This window comes from Fonsecaea nubica (assembly GCF_001646965.1).
Source record: "Fonsecaea nubica strain CBS 269.64 chromosome Unknown Scaff2, whole genome shotgun sequence".
NCBI classification, from domain to species: Eukaryota; Fungi; Ascomycota; class Eurotiomycetes; order Chaetothyriales; family Herpotrichiellaceae; genus Fonsecaea; species Fonsecaea nubica.
The window spans coordinates 43,901-62,462 of record NW_019173675.1 but is presented as its reverse complement, the minus strand read 5'-3'; the positions used below and the strand labels follow the sequence as shown (position 1 = coordinate 62,462).

Here is an 18,562-nt window from a genome sequence, read left to right as displayed (position 1 = left end):
AGACATCTGTGTAACCAACTTCGAGCTGAACGCGAGACTTGAAGATCAACGGTTGGATGCCCGTGGGCGAAGCGAGGGTGCGCAAAGTGGCTTTCCGTGCTTGCCCTAGCCGACTCCAATCAGGAGATTCCATCAAGCATCTTTGAAGCCTGTCACTGGCGAGGATAACTCAGTTGCGAGGGATGTGTTACCGAAGATGGTCCCAATGATATACGAGGTACTTGTGTGAATCCCCCTCCTTAAGACGCAATCGCAGGTACGAGGTTGCGACTCCATGCCTATGTCTGGCAATCGCCACGAGAGTGCTGAGTAGGTTGAGGCCGTTGAGATTGTGATATGTTTTCATTGTCGCCACTGTCTCTCAAATCGGCTTTCTTTTCTCTCCTGCACGGCGCGGATCGTCTCTTGCCGTCACGACCCGTGCGCAACTCCAATTCGCCTCATTTGAGCCGCCAGAGGTCCAGACATGGAACGAAGCGCTCCACGAATCTGGGTCGTAGCTCTCGGATATGTGGCCGGTGTCACTAATCTAGTCGCAGACTCGTCTGGTAGGGTCTGGCACTCCAGAAGAGGGGGTATGAGACTGCATCATTCGAGGATTTAAAGGTATGACAATGACTGCGGAAGTCCCATTCAAGACGTTGTACTCGGCACGCACAGCGTCTCATAAGAATGTGAAACCTTCACGGGCGCAGTCCACAATCCACAATCCACACTCTCCGAACTCGTCGACAACTCCCGTCTGCCTTTGTATTTCACTCGGTCTGTTGTTACGGTGCCTACTTTCTGCAGCCGCCAGACGGCTAGCCATCAATGACTTACCCTGACAACTTCGCATTCGACTCGATTCGACTTGACTTGACTTCGTGTCATGACGCCCCCATCCTCCGTCTGTTCTGCGAAGGCAAAATCTCGCACAAGGACTATATACGGCACGGTACTGGGGAAAGACGCAGAGCCTCCAAGAACGATTGGGGACAGACAGGTGACAGACCAGTCGACGCAACTGCTGGAGCGTCGGCAGTCTAACGGCCCGCCGCACTTGTATGCGGACGTGATGATTAACAGGGCCAGATCACCGCCGAGCATTCGACGGAGACAGTGATACGGGTGAAATACTTCATTATCATTATTATTTGCATCGACAGATTATGACAAAACATGTTCAGAGTAAGGTCGGGTTTCGGGTAAAAGTATACGACTCGTTTGGAAAAGTGGCAATTGTTGGTGAAGCCTTGGGTACCGGGATGGATGTGGGGCGACCAAGTTCCCCGGACTCACAATATGGCATATATTAACAAGTTGTCTTCAAGGTGTTTGTCTAGAAGGGGTCTGTAGATTCCGTTCCAGCAATACAATATAGGCCTACTTTACCTCGATCGAAGCCAGGACAGGAATATACCCATCAACTCCGATACTCGGGTGGACCAATTGCCAATATATCCTTCATCATGTCTAAAGTGAGTACTAGTTATTTCCTGGATCCAAGTCTAAACAGTGTTGCTTACACCCAGATAGCAGTTCAACCACAGCTTCAACCATGTGGGCGTTTCGGTACCCGATCTCGATGCAGCAATCAAGTGGTACACGACAAACCTGAACTTTCGTTTGCTGAAGGCGCCCCAAGAAATCAAGGAAACCGGAATCCCAGAGATTGACGAAATATTGTCCAAGAGTAAGGAGCTTTGGTCACCCTCCAACAGACCGGGAGACTTGATTGCGCTTGTCCCACTACTGACATGAGTGACAGTTTATGGCCATGATCTCAAACACGTCAAAGTTGCATGTCTGGCTACAGGGAATGGAATCGGCTTTGAACTCTTCGAGTTTGTTAGGCCCAAATATAGCGGACCAACGAGCCCGACGGAATTTGGCCCGGACAATTATGCTAAAGGTGGCTGCTTCCACATGGGAGTGACTGACCCAGACCCGGATGCTTTGTGCGAGCGACTGGCGCAGCAAGGAGGGAAGAAGGTCGGGGGCACCATGAATTTGCCAAATGGTGAATCAGTCTTGTACATGCAGGACCCCTGGGGAAATGTCCTTGAGCTGTGCAGCTGTAGTTTCGAATCAATGGTCTTGACCAATTGATAGGCACGAAATGAAATATATGCGATATGTTCTAGGAAGGGCGCCAAGGTGGGAATCGCATTGGGAGTGATGTTGTTCTTAGTGTGAGACCAGCCGAGTCCAGCCCAGGGGTATATATCGATCGCCTCGTGGATAAAGGCGTTTTCCAGTAGCTGGGGCTTGGACTAACCCTGCATACACTCACCTATGTGAGACCCCGGGCCCCATACTTTTCACCTCAACCACAAAAGAACCACACCACAAGAGTCCAAGTGCGACTAGCTCGACAGTAAATCGATTATGACATTGTATCAGCCGGCTGTTTTAGATTACACCACAATACGGAGGACAGGTGCAAATGATAGTGGTTCATTGGCCACGGGACGCATCCGGTATATGAGCCGCAGAGGGATATCAAGAAGGGGTCCGAGGAGTCGAAGGCAGGCCATTATTGGAAATCCAGACCTCGGTTTACCGCAAGCTCGGCATTGTCATCGGCTTGTTTGGAATCGTGGTCGCCGGTGGTGTCTATGCCATACTGATAGAACTGTACTGGATCGGGTCAAGATGGGGCATAACATCCTTTTGATGTATATGCATTACATATTGTACGGGCTGGGAGGTGCAGGCTCGGGAAGAGGTGATCCGAAGTGTTTGTGAATGCAAGGTGCGTGAGAGAGAAGGAAAGGTCAAGACAGACGGGGAAAGCCAAAAGTTGCACTTAATAGAGTATTGGTCCAACGTACAAGCACGTGCCAGGAGCGATTCGTCAACTTGCCATCCACCGTAATCTTGGCATGAGAACCATGAGTGTTGGCCACCAGAGACTTCGACTCATCCCTCTTCTACACTATATTATTGCTCTGCTGTGGCATGCTCGTGTCAAATTCTCAGCGATTGAAATGCTGCCTGAATCACTCACGAACCCTGCTTGAGCAAGATCTGCTATCCCTCGCGCAGCTTGTACTCCCTGTAAAGACGGTAGACGAGAGAGAGCTTCCGATATCCTCAAGTCACAAAAGTATTAAGCAAGAATACCGCACACCGTGGTGATGTTGATGATGCATAGGTTGAGTTTCATCATAGTCGTATATGTGTACGAGGTAGAGGACGCGGCGTTGGTCGCACAGCCGAAGGATATCTGTAGAGGTAGCGGCAGCTGACCACCTATAAACCAGTCAGATCCTCCTTTCTGTGTCCGTCGTCACCCTTTTTGACTCCTTGCCGATATCAGTGTAAGATTGTGGAAAAAGGCAACGCGATCTCTAGTGTAACACGACTCGTGTTACACGAGGAGATATACAATAGAGCGGCGTCACTTGTCCCCCATATCAACGCGCACAGAATACAAGCCGCTTTTAGTATGGCCAGGAGTGGATGAACTGCGCTGCCGCCTGAACCCTCAACTCTGTGTCTCCTGTTCAACGTCTCGTCTCTTCTCAATTCCCTCTGGCAGTCCTTCCATTTTACCCTTTTCACTGCTCAAGCTTTGAGTAAAGATCATATTTCTCCTCGTCACTGCCACGCGCGGCCTTCCTTTACACGGTGTTTCCTGCACGAGAGTTCTCACTTCCGAGCCACGCACCCAGTTTCCTTGCCTGGCGATCTCTTGCCGGTCTCCGGTCAACACGCTGTCTGACTTCACAAAGCGATCAGACTCGGTGCAGCACCGAGAAACAGGCGCCGGATTTATTTCCTTTCTCTTCCTTGCTGGACTTTCACATTGGAACAATTGTATCACAAGCTTCAGGAAGGCAGCTGGCCTGCTTCATGTATTATGACATTCAAAACTGCGCATTGATTTTGCAATGAAGATTCACACCGAATTGTACAAGAGTCTCGAGTTCTGTACGTACTACTTGTTGGGTGACTCATGTCCCTGAGGTTCAAAGTCGGAGCTTGTCTGGCGGTGCGGGATGACTTTGATGTTTGGCAACACGAGACATATTGAATCTCAGATCATGCATCCTCTGTTTGTGAACCCTCTTCATGTATCTCTGGCTAATACTGTATGTATCTCGCAGAAACCACCTGGTTCTTATATCCTGCCTGTTGATTTGCCCGTCTTGTGCATAGATCTGTGGCAGACAGAAAATCCGACTCTATTCTAACCTCCTCTCTACCTCTAAGCATCCTCCACCATGGCCTCTGCAGACGAAGACAATTTTGACATTGATATTTACGGCGATGGCGAGGTCGATATGGGTAACGATGGAACCATGGATTACAAGGCGGAGGACGAAGATATTCAGCTGCAGACGGAGGAAGATGTGCCCGTATTAGCGGAAGAGACACATGCGGACCCCGCAACTGAAGACAAACAGCCTATCTCAAGTCCAACTGCCTCTCTTGCCAAGGGAAAACCCGACGAGGTTGAAGCCGAACATTCCGATTCCATTGCCTCCAAACCCGTCCCACAGCAAGGTGTCAAACGTAAAGAGACCTCGGACGAGAGACCCATCGACCACGGAGCTACCAACGCGTTGATGATTTCAGACTTACATTGGTGGACGACCGAGGACGATATTCGTGGTTGGGCTAACGAAGCAGGGACTGAAGACGAACTGAAGGACCTGACTTTCAGTGAACACAAGGTCAATGGCAAGAGCAAAGGGTTAGTCAAATCATGCTGTGTTTTCTCATCGTTGCTAATAGCTCCCTACAGCCAATTGTATCTCGAGTTTTCTACGCCTCAAGCAGCGACTGCCATGAAGCACAAGATCGACTCACTGGCCGGCAGCCAGCCTGGCTCGCGTAAACACTCTGTCGTATACACTAATGCCACTCAGAATCCGTTCAAGACGCTCCCCAAAGATGCGCCTGCTCGAGTCAGGGAAGAGAGACCGGTTCGCGGGGGGTCATTCAGTTCTGGACCTCGTTCTGATACCAGTTACGGCATGAACAACCAAGGCTTTCGAGGTGGCCGGGGTGGCGGGTTCAACCGCGGTGGTTATAACATGCACAATCAGTACAACCGCAATTTCTCTGGTCCGATGGGTGGCTACAACAACAACAATAACCACCAAAACATGGGCTTTCAGAACAACATGGGGATGGGAGGTAATTACGGCGGCTTCAACAATAGGGGTGGGATGATGGGCAACCCCATGCGAGGCGCTATGGGTGGCATGCGCGGAGGCCGTGGGGGCATGAACACCATGATGCCCATGGGTGGTGGAATGGGGATGGCAAATATGGGCATGAATCCCATGATGGCTGGAATGGGAATGGGAGGTACGTTGGATGCTGATATTTGTGCCCTGGATCCCTCTTTACCAGAAGTTGACCATGTATTTCAGGCTTTCAAGGAAACCAGTTCAATCCAGGAATGTTCAACTCCACGCCAGGTCAGAATTTTGGTGGCGGCGATTGGAATCAACACGGAGCGAAACGTCAGCGACAGGAGTAGCAAGCATTGTAACAGGTCCAGAACCAGCAACAGACAGCGAGCATCCTCGTGCGACAGATGTTGGACTCAACTGTCGGAAACTTCCAGCACTTTTTCGACTTGTACACCACGCAGATTGGCCACGTATATCCGACTGATATGACTGCTACCGTACCCCCTTCGCCGTTGACACCGATTGGCAAAGACTGGAATGAGAGGAGCTGGCTGGGTCAGGGCCCACGCTGCAGGTCGCGAAAAACTCTCGAGAAAGCTCCGAAAGTGTCGAGGAGGCCACGGGAGCTAAGCGACAGCGAGCATGATGTAATTCTGCACCCCACGACGTTCACGTTAGGCACCTATCAGGTGATGATCGGCCCTGTTGCACGGAAGATGCACCAGGGTTGTTGTATTTCTACACTCGAAACTCCAATGGTGCGCGGAAATGGTCAGGCTTGGTGTGGCATGTGCTCATGGCCTTGGCTTGCCCTTCATACCGTAGAAATGGATTCAGGCTTTCATCAGGATGATCTTGAAGAAGCACCAATTCACCTACACACGTAGACCTTTTTTTCACAGTGCTTGTCTGGTGTCCGGGTCAGGCGGGGAAATAGCTTCCAATCCTGTGTGTGCCATTGGGAAGTCTGGAGCCTGGGTGTCCGGAAAACTCTTCCTGCTGGTTTCCCATTCACAAGTGTGGCGGTTTTTGCCGCCTCAGATCAACGGAGGCTCATCATTGTATTGAACTTCTATCCTTTTTTCTCGATTTCATTTCACACTGCGGTACAAATGCAGCGTTATGCGACTTGGACTGGATGCTTCGCCGTCGCCTTGATTCGCAATTGTGCCAGCCCAAGCGCATTTCCCCCGCTCACGCCATAGAACACCAAATCCCTCCCTGCGCCACTTGCCACCCGCTCGAGCCACATCCACGTCGTCGCGCACTGCTAGCCAGGTAATAATCTCATTTCGCTTCCAATGTCGGAGCAAAGACAGCAGCGTCGTGGTGAACCTCCCCGTGCTCCCACTTCCGGACACGGTCAAGCCTCCTCGAGATCTCAGTCGGTTTCTCAGACCCCGATCCAGGCTCCAATACGCTCAATCGAAACACCCACTTCCGACCTTTCCAATCGCCCTACGCCCACCTCACAGACACCTCGCTCCCCCGCGCCAAACCTCTTGTTTCGCGTTCCACAATCTCCTCTCACTGCGACGGGTGAATCGTCTCAGAGAGCTGGAAAAGTTGCTATTCCAAGGTTGAAGAGATCGATTGATCCATCTGAAGATCCGACTCGATCAGGGGGAAGGCACCGCGTCAATCATGCATGTGAACCCTGCCGCCATCGCAAGACCAAATGCAGCGGGGAGCGCCCAGCGTGCAAACATTGCCAGGACTTTAAGATTACATGCTTTTACGCCGATGGCAAAAGAGATAGGGCCAAAAAGTTGGTCGACATATTTGTTCGAGCGTGAAGATGCTAATTGGCGTCCAGGCAATTTGGAACCTTGACGGAGAAGGTGGCCGATTATGAAAAACTGCTCAGGGAACTGATATCGAAGGTTGATGAAGACGACGCAAGATTGATCCGAGCATCGCTGGAGAAGGTGAGTTCCTCTCAATGCAAACATAATCCCTGTTCCACGCTCACTCTGGACAGGAATCGAATTATGACGCCGAAGAAACCCTCACAGAAGGCACTGCTGATGTTGCCCTAACTGGTGATGTCGATGCAGAAGATGATGAGTCCGGCGCGGAATCAGAAGCTTCCGCAGGCGCTGGGTCCACGGGTGCACTAGATCGAACCGATGAGGATTTCACCCGTGAGCAGGCCCGGATGACGGGTTTCATGGGGAAGAACTCCGAGGTCACCTGGCTCCAGCGCTTGCGCGAGCAGAACAAGTATGGAGACGTTGAACAAGATCGGCAAGGTAATCAGAGGCAACAGGCGCTCGCTGCCATGTCCAGTGCCTCGCTGACTTCGAAACGTCCAGTCGGTGACACCCAAATCCCGCTTTCGGAAGCAGACGAAGGCTTCACTATCAAAGATTCCAGCTATCACATGGATGACACATCGATATTCATGTACGAGGCCGTTGATGCCTACGAGATGCCTACGCCCGACGTTGCTGACCATCTGTTCACTGCATACATGCAGCGAGTTCACTCGTCCTTTCCCGTGGTTGGAAGGTTGAATCTCACCACTCAGTTTCGAAGGTTCATTAGCGGGACCGTGCAAAGACCACCCGAGAAGTGGCTCGCGATCCTCAACTTGATCTTTGCAATCGGTGCAAAGTATTCGCATCTAATCAAAGCCGAATGGAAAGGCGACGAGAGGGATCATCTGATCTATTTTACCCGGGCTCGACTGTTAAGTATGAACTCTGAGACCATCTTCCATCATCCAGATTTGCAGCAGATCCAGGTTCTAGGCTTGATGTCTTTCTACCTGCTGTGCAACAGTCAAATCAACCGGTAAGTGTCGCCCAGTCCACCCTGAGGAAGAGCGTCAATTGATTGCAGAGCAGTGCATGGATGCTGAATGGAATTGCTATCCGAGGAGCTGGCGCCCTGGGACTGAACATGCGCAATGACAGCAATGGCCTGAAGGATTCACTCAAGGAAATCCGCTACCGGCTTTGGTGGGCTCTCTACGCCCTGGAACATCGTCTGTGCAATATGACGGGCAGGGTCAACTGTGTCATGGATGACCACTGTACTACACCTCTGCCAATACCCCTAGAAGAAGAACAATTCGAGACCGAGGAAGGCCAGAGACTTCTGAGCAAGGAGATACAACAGGGTGACCGGGCGCCATCCTCAAATTCCCAAACCCCGAGTTTCGGGTCAACCCCTTCAACCGACCGCTCTCGTTCGCAAACCAAGATCGACTCACGTTCGCCCTCGATGCCTGGAGCTCTCAGAGCTGGTGACTTGGAATGGGCGAAGGATGTTCAACCTAACTCTTCACTATATTTTCTCCACCTGGTACAGTTGACTCGCTTGACCCAGAACATCTTCCATAGTCTGTACAACCCGGCGGCGATCAAAGGAACGTGGTCAGAAGTTCAGGCCAAAGTGAAGGACCTCGACGAACGCCTTGAGCACTGGTATCGCAAACTGCCTCAGGCATTTGCTTTTCGACGGAATCAGCGCGAGCGCGGGTCTTACGAATTTCGCTTGAATTTGGGTTTCTTCTACTACAGCACCAAGATGACCATCCATCGACCCTGTCTCTGTCGACTTGACCGAAAGATCCCAGGGCAATCAAGCAAATCACTCGAATTCAACCGCAATTCTGCCGCCTCTTGCGTGGAGGCTGCAATGGATATGCTGCAGCTCATCCCTGACAAACCCAATGCCGTCGGGCTGATTCGAGTCGGCCCCTGGTGGAACATTGTACATTGGCTAGTCCAAGCCACGACAGTTCTGATGCTTGAGATCTCGTTCCGAGCCAACCACATGCCGGAAGAAGCAGAAGCTATACTGGAATCATGCAAGAAAGGCATCCGTTGGCTGCATGCACTAGCAGAAGACAATGTGTCGGCCAGGCGTGCCTGGACAATATGTTTCTCGCTGTTTGGGGAAGCAGTCAAAAAGATTGGGCGTGATGTTGACGATTTGCCGCCGGATCTTCCGGGCAGGCCTTCTCCTCCACGGCACGATGTTTCCATGGCAAATTACTCTGCGGTCAGCAATCCTCTGTCCCAGAACATGTATGTGTCGGCTCCAAGCGCGCCTTCTATCTACAACACAATGCCTGAGCTTCCAAGTGTGCAAGCATTTGCCGCGTTCGACCCAATGATGCGGTATGACCAATATTTCCCCCCGGATATGCTATTGAACGATCCCTCTTTACATTTCCCACAGCCCACCGACGCCGAGATCGAGTTTATGAGCAATGCGTACCATGAAGACCAGGGTCAACAGCACCAAGGTGGCCCGTCCGATCAAGGACCCAGGATGAATTGAGAGATCAAGCCGAGACAGGTTCCAGACTGCAGGAATGCAACGCGCACCGCGTCTCAGGGAGCTGAATGACAAAAGGGGCAGCCATCTACATACCAACCGCGATTGACTTGGCATTCCACCATTCGCGGTCTGGACATATTGTAATTGAATGCCCTGCCACTCGAACAATCTTTTCTGCCACCATTCTGGGACATAAAATCCCACTGTGAGTCCTATCTTCGCTGGCGAAGGTAACCCAATTTTCCCTTTTCCAGTGAGATTAGACTCGGTTTGCGCTCCAGATATGGAGGTTCTACTACTGCTGATGGCCCTGGCGGCGCCCATTTCTTCGATAAAACAACACGAGGGACGAGCCCATTTCCATCCTAAAGAGCCTCGACAACTACCCAACTCACCCGTTCAAGGTTTGGGAGTGCTGACAACCCCAGCCCCTGTCGCTACAACCCCATTTACCCAGTCGACTCTGCCTACAATCTCGTCCTATGTCTTTCCCACGACGGTGATTCAGGAACCGATCGCGACGGTGTGTCCCGACACGCCAGCTTCGTCAGCAATATTTCCAGTCGTGCCTATGTCTTTGCTAGGAGCCAACAAGACACAAGGCTCGATCACCAACAGCTCAAGTTACATGCCAGTCCGGGTGAATGCCACTGCTCTTCTTCCGAACGGAAGCACGACAGTCTTTTTATCTACCAGCAGGGCTCGCGTACCACCGACGACTTCAGCCACTCCACCTCCCACCGAGCCCGGTGGAGCGGACACAGCACGGATAGTTCTGGACAAGAATGGATGCCAGACATTGTACAGTGCAAAAACCACGACATGGTGCAGTACTACTGTGCAGCGGGCTGGAATGATACCTGTTCCCGTTACGGATTGCGGCCAACTCGTCACGTTCTCCAGTCAGAGACTGGACGCCTGCTCTACGATGGCTGGATCGAGTTTTTCAAGTCCTTCCCTTTCACCTGCGGAAGCCAATGAGCCCATGGCATTCTATGCTGCCCATTGGTATGACCTTATTCAGAATCCTGTTCCCAACGTAGTTCAAGTCCAAGATTGTCTCCCTCGATCAAGCGAGTGGGATTGCGTTACTTCGAGCGAAAGCTGGGATGTGGTGACGGTCACGAGCACCAGCACTGGGACCAGTGTGGCTTCATTCTCAGGGGTAAGTTGAAGCCAATCCGCCGTCTACATTCGCAACTGACGGAGGTTTAGCTCGCCGTGGTCACATCTGGAACGTACACAGGCACCACCACATTGTCCTTTGAATCGACTCTTACTACCACCACAGTGCTAACTTCATCTGCGATCAGTCGTCATCGGCTCGAAGGGGTCAGTGCAGCGACTACATCGGAGCAAACAGTGACTGTGCTGGTGACGATGCCAACTACGAGAACCTTGTTACTCGACTCGTTGACCAGAACCACAGTGACCATTCGGCAGACTTCAACGGTCGAGGTAACAGAGACGAGGACTCGAACCTTGGGTGGTGGTTCATCGGATTCCACAAGACTAGCAAATTAATGAGCAATGCGATACCCAAAATTCCAACATGAGCCAGCATTTTGTCAGACCCTTTTTTGCATGTTCCAATATTTGTTCGAGTATGGGCTTTGCCAATGCACTGACCCCTTCCCTATGTTTGCCCATTTATTTCTGCTCACGCCACACCAGCACGAAACATTCAAAAAGCGGTCAACGATACAGGAAGCGACGCGCTTTTAGCCATCAATCACGCTTGTTGGCTGGCTATGGAGTTTTGATCCTGTCTACTTCCCCACCGTGGCATACGCCTGTCCTCCCGCTTCCCTGTCAATCTCGATACACTCCTGCAGGCCGCACAAGTTGAACGACTCCTTGACGCCGCTGGCCGAACTTCTCGGGGTGGTCTTGCCCGTGGTCTGGAGGACCTTGAGCTCGTCGCGCACGCTCTCGAGGACGGGCCCAATGCACAGGCCGGGGTAGATGATGATGCGGAAGCCCATCTTGCTGGCCTCGTCGATGGTGAATTCCGGGGTGACGCCGCCGGGCACGACGTTGAGCAGGACCGGCGTGTCGCCCATGATCTGGCACACCTTCTCCATTTCTTCCTTCGTTTGGAGGGCTTCGAGGAACACGGCGTCCACGCCGATCCGCACCGCCTCTTGAAGTCGCTCGATCGCCTCGTCGAAGCCGTACGTCTGGCGCGAGTCCGTCCGCGCGATCAGCACGATGTCCGATTGGAGCTTGTCACGCGCCGCCACCGCCGCACGCAGGCGGGAGAAGTATATCTCCCTGTCCACGATCTGCTTGCCAAGGAGATGGCCACATCTCTTCTCTTGTACCTGTTTTCAATCCCGGTTTGGTTAGTCGGTTTGTTAGTCAAATGAATGTGTCCCGCACAGAGCAAAAAGAGTCAAAAAGTTCGGTTATGTCGGGGGCTTTTCTTTCCTCGTTGTCGGGGAATTCTGACTGACCTGATCTTCAATGTGCAGCGCCGCGACCCCGGCTCGAGCGTACTGCGTCACGGTCCTCGTGACCATGATTGGGCCGCCGTAGCCCGTGTCGGCGTCGGCGATGAGGGGCACGGAAGGGTTCAGCGACGCAATCATCTCGGCGTTGCTCCTCATGTCGTTGAGCGTCGCGATGCCCAGGTCGGCCCAGCCGAGTCGGGACATGGACGTGCCTGCTCCGGTCTAAGAGAGTGTGTGAGCGAGATAATGAGAGTGACAATAGATGAGATGGGTTGAGAGGAGACGAGAAGAGTGTGTGGTATCGTATTGTATCACGGTGATTGACACACACACACACACACACACACACAGGCATGGGATGTTTCTTTCCCTCTTCGCACCATCCCCCTATCTTGGTTGCAAGTGATATACGTACCATGTACATGGCATCATACCCGGCCGCCAGGGCCAACCGAGCCGTGAACCCGTCAAACACGCCGGGACACACGACGACCTTGGTCGGGTCCTTGAGCATTTCTCTCAGCCGCGTGGCGCCCGTGAGCGGCGAGCATGCCTTGGTCGTCTTGGTGTTGGTGCCGACTGAACCCATTCTTTGTGGTGTGGATTCGAGAGTCTTGAGCTGGAGTCGAGAGTCCAGAGACGAGAGTCTTGTCTCGAGGGTCGAAGATACAGACAGGGAGAGTTGGAAGAGGTACTCAAAGATTAGGATGTTATGATGATAGAGCCAGGATAATATTCCTTTCTCGACGTCAAATTCGCAATTCCGCGTCGGAAGACCACCAAATCAATAGCGGGACGCAAAATGCTTCCCCCCTCGATCTTAAGTATGTATGTATGTATGTATGTTAGGGGTGCAAGTAGCACGGTAGGTACCTAGTAGTTAGTTATCAAAGAAGGATACTTTTTGTACCTTCATCAATCCGATCCGAGGCATTTCCCGTTTCTTCTCCCACTCCTTCTTCTTACTTGTTAGTTATTAGTTATTACCCGTCCCCGTTCCCAATGAACCCAGTTGCCTAGTCATGTACAAGGCATGCAGTACCGTACCAGCGTTCGTACTCCAACCAAAAAAAGTGCGGAGGAGGGAGGAGGGGGAAAGCTTGATCGACTCCGATGTTTGGGCTTTAGTCCGATTTTCGCACCGAATTCCGGACTTGGAGAGGGAGAAGAGGAGCAGATATCGGCCTTGACCTTGGAAATTCGGCACGTTTCATTCGTTGGTTGAGGGTTTAAAGGCCGGGCGAGGACATGTGGGGAGTTCGGTCGGGGAGATGATGACCCCATTCATTCATCGATCATGAACTAGCAGCCATTCATGGATCATGAGCTGTGGATGATGTTCACGATCCTATAACCCCCTCCAAAGGCCGGCCGGCCGGCCGGCCGGCCGGTCGGTCGGTCGGTATGCAGCTGTGTCACTGTGGCTGCACCTTTTCGTGGGAGAGGGAAGAGGGGGGATGTTCTGCGTCAGATGTACGAGGTACGCGCGCGTATGTATTTATGAACCCTACTCGGTAGGTGGGTAGGTAGGTAGGTAGGTACATATGCATGCGTGTCAACGTTTGTGGACTTGATCCGGGGTCGGGACCTTGGACTCTGATCGTGGGATATTATATGCCCTCCTACCGGACCTACTAACCCAAGGACAGAGTATTGCTATCCGCCACGGTATATAGTACGGAACATAGCACACAGTACATGACCTTGGCTGGGATAGACCACGACTGCTCATCATCCTCATCTGTCCAGATCAAACACCCAAAGACTTTGCAAGAGAAGAAAAGAAAGAATATGGAGACGCTCACAGAAACACTACCACCCTCCCACAACACCCAGCGAGATGAATTCGAGAGCAGACTACGCGACCTCCTCTCCAGCACCAGGAAAGTCGACGTGACGACCCTCAATCTCTCACTCAACCCGGGAAGTTCACCCAAAAGCATTCCCCGCGTCTTACTTCGCTATGCCGACGCCCTCAGAGACGCGGGTCACAAGCCCGAAGCCGAAGCCCTGGATCTAGTGCGCGAAAAGGCCCTCGACAAAAAAGCCTTTGGTGGACTTGGTCTGCGCGACGAAGAAGAAGAAGACGGTACTGCCACGACTCCCGCGCAGCAGGCCGAGGCGCTCTTCCTGGTCGAGGCGTGGCTCGAGGCCGTCAACTCGCGCGAAAGGGCTACCGATTTTCTCTCGTACAGGACCGCCCCTGCAGAGGGGACGAGGCCGATGACTCTCGCTCAAAAGATCTTCGCGCAGCATGTCATTGGGGAGAAGCCCCCTAAAGGACTGGCGGCCGGCGATGTCGTCAGGGTTGGTATCGACTGGATCCTGGCGTCAGAATTGTCTTGGGGGGTATGGTTCTAACTCCTAACACCTATCTTGGAGAGAGGGTCTCCTATCCCGAATAGAACAAATGCTGACTCTGAGAAAAAACAGGGCATGGCACGGACGTGGAAGCGACTGGGCTCTCCATCAATCTGGCGCAACGACCGCTTCTGGCTGGCCGGCGACCACGTCGTCCACCCGGCGGTGGCGCAGGTGCCCAAGGTCAAGGCCATGGTCGAAGTGGCGGAAAAGGCCAAGAACGAGTTCAAGATGACCGAGTACCAAGGCATGAACTACACCATTATGCACACCGAGTTCGTCCGAGAACGCGTCGAGCCGGGCATGCTGGCCATCGGGTCCGACTCGCACACCTGCTCTGGCGGCGCCGTCGGCTGTCTGGCCATTGGACTCGGTACGGCCGATGTGATGATGACGCTGACCCTGGGGGAGACGTGGTTCAAGATCCCCGAGTCGATCCTCATCGAGTTTGTCGGCCAGCCGGCCTTTGGCATGTCGGGCAAGGATGTCATCCTCTACATCCTCGGCGAGCTCAAGCGCAACACCGTCGCCGCGGAGCGTATTGTCGAGTTCGCCGGCGACGGCCTCAAGTATCTCTCCGTCGACGCCCGGTTCGCCATCTCCAACATGTGCACCGAATTCGGCGCCATCACAGGCATCTTCGTGCCGGACAGTATCACGAGAGAATATATTGCGCGAAGACGGAGGAAAGCCAATCGTGTCAACTCACTCTACTTCCAACCAGACGCCGACGCAGAGTATGCAGGAAGATATACCATCGACCTGTCCAAGGTCGAGTCCTCGGTCGCCGTCTACCCGAACCCGGACGACGTGGTCCCCGTGTCGCAGATGGCTGGGAAGCCGCTCGACGGAATCTTCATCGGTGCCTGCACGACCACCGAGGAAGAGCTGGTCCTCGCGGCGCTGGTCCTCAAGGTCGGCCTGGACAGGAAACTGCCCTTGGCCAAGGGCAAGAGACATTATGTGCCGGGATCGTTGCCCATCGTCGAGAAGCTCAAGGCTCTGAAACTACTCGAGATATACGAGGCTGCGGGCTTCACTCGCGGTCCGCCCGGCTGTTCGTACTGTGTCGGACTCTCGGCCGAGCATGCTGATGAAGGGGAAACGTGGCTGAGCTCTCAGAATCGCAATTTCCAGAACCGTATGGGAAAGGGTGAGTTGCCTCCCCCTTGGCCTTTGATCCCTCCAAAAGTCGGAGGGTGTCTGCTGGTCTATACCGTGTATTTGCGTGAGGCTAACTTCTCGCTCGTTGGTTGCTGAATAGGCGCATTCGGCCATGTCACGTCGGCCATGGTCTGCGCAGCCTCGAGCTTCAGCATGTCCATCACCAGCCCCGCGGACTTTCTCAAGGATCTGGACACGGATTTCTTCAAACGATACCGTCCTCTCTCGGACGTCGATATGGTTCCTGTCGAATACGTCGAGCCAGACCTCGGCAGGTCATCAACTGCCGCAAAGACGAACAACACTATCACCGCGACGATAGATCCAGCTTCGAATGCGGAAGATGAGCCGCCGAGGAAACTGGACAAGATCTCCAGCAAGATCGTCACGCTAGGCGACTTTATCGACACAGACGCGGTAAGTCAGAAACAGCACCCTTCCCTTTAGCTCGCACAAGCCAATCAAGCAAGCAAGACAAGACAAGGCTGACGTTTTTCTCCCTCCATTGGCTTCATGTGTCGCGAACAGCTGGCTCCAGGACACACATTGACGTCGTGCGTGACTGATGAGGACTTTGGCGAACATGTCCTCGAGCACACGCACCCCGAGTTCCGGGCCAAAGTGCGTGGAGGCCAGCAGGTCGTGGTGGCCGGGCATGCGTTTGGGGTTGGGTCAAGTCGCGAGATGGCCGTGGGTGCATTGAAAGGTATTTTTCTCAAAGAAAATTCCCTTGCCTTGTTCCCTTCCTTCCCTTTCCAATTTCACCTTGTTTCTTTGGCTGCTTCTGTTTCACATATGAGGTATTTTTTGTCTAACGCGATTCGAGCAGGCGTTGGTGTCCAGGCGGTAATAGCCCGCTCGTTCGCCTTCATCTACGGCCGCAACCAGCCCAGCCTCGGCCTGCTGGGAGTGACCATGACGAACGAGGCCTTCTACGACGTCGCGCGGGAAGGCGAGGAGATCACGCTGGACATCCCCGCGCGGACCATCACGGTCGCCGGCCACTCGTTCCCTTTCACCTTGTCCGAGATGGAGTATAACCTGACCATCAACAACGGCGTGGCCGAGAGTTATCGCAAGTTTGGCAAGGGCATCTGGGAGCGCTTCACGGGCGCGGGGAAAGAGGAGGCCGAGATGTCCATAGTCAGGGCGGCGGTGCAGGGTAGTGGGGAGGAAAGTCGGATGGGGTATAAGAAATTGGACTGGTAGTATAGATAATGTATTGTCATTCTTTGCTTGCTTTCACCTCCCTCCTCTTTCCCATTTGTGTTCACTGGTTTGTTATCCAGGAAGAATTCAACTTTTGGTATGATCTCCCTCGTCGGATAGAACGGCTCTATCCGCATCTTTGATTCGCGCAGGTCCTTGGCCTTCGGGAAAGGGTGCGAACTTGTCAATCAGATAGTACATGTCGTCAAAAGCCCTGTACCATGAAAATTGTCATCAGTTTGCGACCATCTATATCGAAGGTAAAAAGTACAGATGAGCGCAGCACTCACGTTTGACGCACCGCCTGCCCCTGGCTCCTGTGATTCACCGAGTACAGTATATTATAGTAGATGCAATAAAGCCGGTTCCGATCGGCCCATTCTTCCGTGGGTTCGCTGGGCCCGTTGTAGCGGAAGTACGTCTGTGTATAGACCTTGTGGTGGATTTTGTTGTAGCTGCACCTCCAATTCCCAATCTCGAGCTCGTGGTGCGCATACATGGCCGCTGCGTCGAAGAGGTAGATATTCCCCGTCTCGCGTGATATCCCTGTGTTGCCTTCCCAAAGATCACCATGAATGAGAGAAGGTTTTACCACACGACCATCTTTGGTGAGGTTTCCCAGGAGACGTGGGACCACATGAGCAAGAAGCCGATCCTCGAGTACGCTGAGAGTGTCCCAGCTACCATTTTCTGCGTCATCTAGAGCAATGACATGGCGGAGCAGGCTGGCGAAGTAGAGATTCCAGTTACTCTCCCAGGCTACGGCCTGAGGGATCCGACCCTGGCATGTCGGGATGTCAAAGCCGAATTTCCCTGTCGGTGACACGCTGGTGTTATGTAGCCTGGCCAACTTGGCACAGAGCTGGTTAGGCTCGGGTAAGCCGTCAGACATGTCGAGGAACTCGACCAGGAGATAATACGTCTCGACCGGGAAAGTCTTCAACGTTCCCCAGGCGTATGGTTTTGGAACAAGCTCGGGCATGGTTTTGTATAGCTCTGACATTGAGTGAAATTCGCCTTCGATCATCACCCGGCCAGCTTCTCCGGCGGCACATTTTAGAAAGTAGGTCGCAGGCTCGTCGTCGGGCTGTTTCACCACCAGGCGCGCCAGGAGCGTCCATTTTGATAAGGGAATCTCTTGGGCAGATAGGAGCTCAGTATGTTGGGGGAAGCTGTTGATAAGCTCGTCGTACAGGGTATCTTCGCGTGCAGCAGCTGTAGGTTTAGTTAGGCTAAGGCCATTCTTGTATATGGCATCGCTCATCGTGGCCGAATGCTCGGATGGCAGTTAGTAGATCAGGACTTCGATTGCGCGCTTGAGTAAAAACATGCCAGGACTCTGGCTACAGGAATAGAGGCCCGACGAATGGCAAATGTGTACTTTCTTCAAATATGGCAGGGCAGAGAATAGTAGAGCAATGGGTGATCGATATTGAAAAAGGCTGTCTGCTCTGATTGGCACTTCCTCTGATTGACATTCTCTTTCCATCTCGACCTTTTTTTGTTGCCGACATTCCTTGCGTCGATTCGGCATTCTTCTCACTCACATTCCACCTACTTGACAACGGTCAACGGGGACGTGGCCTCTACGTATTGCATGGTCCAGGCAATGCTGGGTTTTCTGGCCCAGGATGCAAGCATGACAAGACACCCACATTTCGGGATGGACAGAGTCGATGGACGGTTGAATGAAGGGAAGTGCGTAGAACTGTTTGACCATGGCAGACTGATGGCAGATCTTGGGCGTCTCCAGCGTCATGGTGTCAACGCTTGCATTCTGCGAGTCTAACATGTCCTTGATCCTCTCGGTGCAGAGAACTCGAAAGCGTTGACGGCGCATAGCAAGCAAGAGTACGAGTTATGGTGGGTGGTCATTGTTGAGTTTTAATTCTGGCGGGATGTCCGAGTTTAGCCGCCGAGCGCAGGAAGATGAAACTGCGCCTCCTTTTC

General features: G+C 52.9%; 6 protein-coding genes across 6 annotated transcripts; 4 read left to right on the top strand and 2 right to left on the bottom strand.

Annotated features, from left to right (window-relative positions):
* Positions 1–1,451: 1,451 nt before the first annotated feature.
* Positions 1,452–2,091, top strand: AYO20_00456 (hypothetical protein; the record flags this gene model as incomplete). Its single annotated transcript, XM_022638767.1, has 3 exons — positions 1,452–1,460; positions 1,519–1,675; positions 1,751–2,091. 3 exons carry the CDS (start codon positions 1,452–1,454, stop codon positions 2,089–2,091), a joined length of 507 nt encoding a protein of 168 aa, XP_022505050.1.
* Positions 2,092–4,211: 2,120 nt separating this feature from the next.
* AYO20_00455 (hypothetical protein) lies at positions 4,212–9,425 on the top strand (the record flags this gene model as incomplete). Its single annotated transcript, XM_022638766.1, has 6 exons — positions 4,212–4,684; positions 4,736–5,304; positions 5,370–5,475; positions 6,949–7,060; positions 7,114–7,928; positions 7,982–9,425. The coding sequence occupies 6 exons, from the start codon at positions 4,212–4,214 to the stop codon at positions 9,423–9,425; spliced, it is 3,519 nt and encodes a 1,172-aa protein (XP_022505049.1).
* Positions 9,426–9,708: 283 nt separating this feature from the next.
* Positions 9,709–10,981, top strand: AYO20_00454 (hypothetical protein; the record flags this gene model as incomplete). Its single annotated transcript, XM_022638765.1, has 3 exons — positions 9,709–10,590; positions 10,641–10,663; positions 10,717–10,981. 3 exons carry the CDS (start codon positions 9,709–9,711, stop codon positions 10,979–10,981), a joined length of 1,170 nt encoding a protein of 389 aa, XP_022505048.1.
* Positions 10,982–11,194: 213 nt separating this feature from the next.
* On the bottom strand, positions 11,195–12,467 carry AYO20_00453 (hypothetical protein; the record flags this gene model as incomplete). The annotated part of the gene is made up of 3 exons (XM_022638764.1): positions 11,195–11,749; positions 11,882–12,100; positions 12,294–12,467. 3 exons carry the CDS (start codon positions 12,465–12,467, stop codon positions 11,195–11,197), a joined length of 948 nt encoding a protein of 315 aa, XP_022505047.1.
* Positions 12,468–13,669: 1,202 nt separating this feature from the next.
* Positions 13,670–16,612, top strand: AYO20_00452 (hypothetical protein; the record flags this gene model as incomplete). The annotated part of the gene is made up of 5 exons (XM_022638763.1): positions 13,670–14,227; positions 14,312–15,392; positions 15,504–15,820; positions 15,932–16,109; positions 16,233–16,612. 5 exons carry the CDS (start codon positions 13,670–13,672, stop codon positions 16,610–16,612), a joined length of 2,514 nt encoding a protein of 837 aa, XP_022505046.1.
* An 87-nt stretch (positions 16,613–16,699) lies between these two features.
* AYO20_00451 (hypothetical protein) lies at positions 16,700–17,876 on the bottom strand (the record flags this gene model as incomplete). The annotated part of the gene is made up of 2 exons (XM_022638762.1): positions 16,700–16,826; positions 16,903–17,876. 2 exons carry the CDS (start codon positions 17,874–17,876, stop codon positions 16,700–16,702), a joined length of 1,101 nt encoding a protein of 366 aa, XP_022505045.1.
* Between the last annotated feature and the right edge of the window lie 686 nt (positions 17,877–18,562).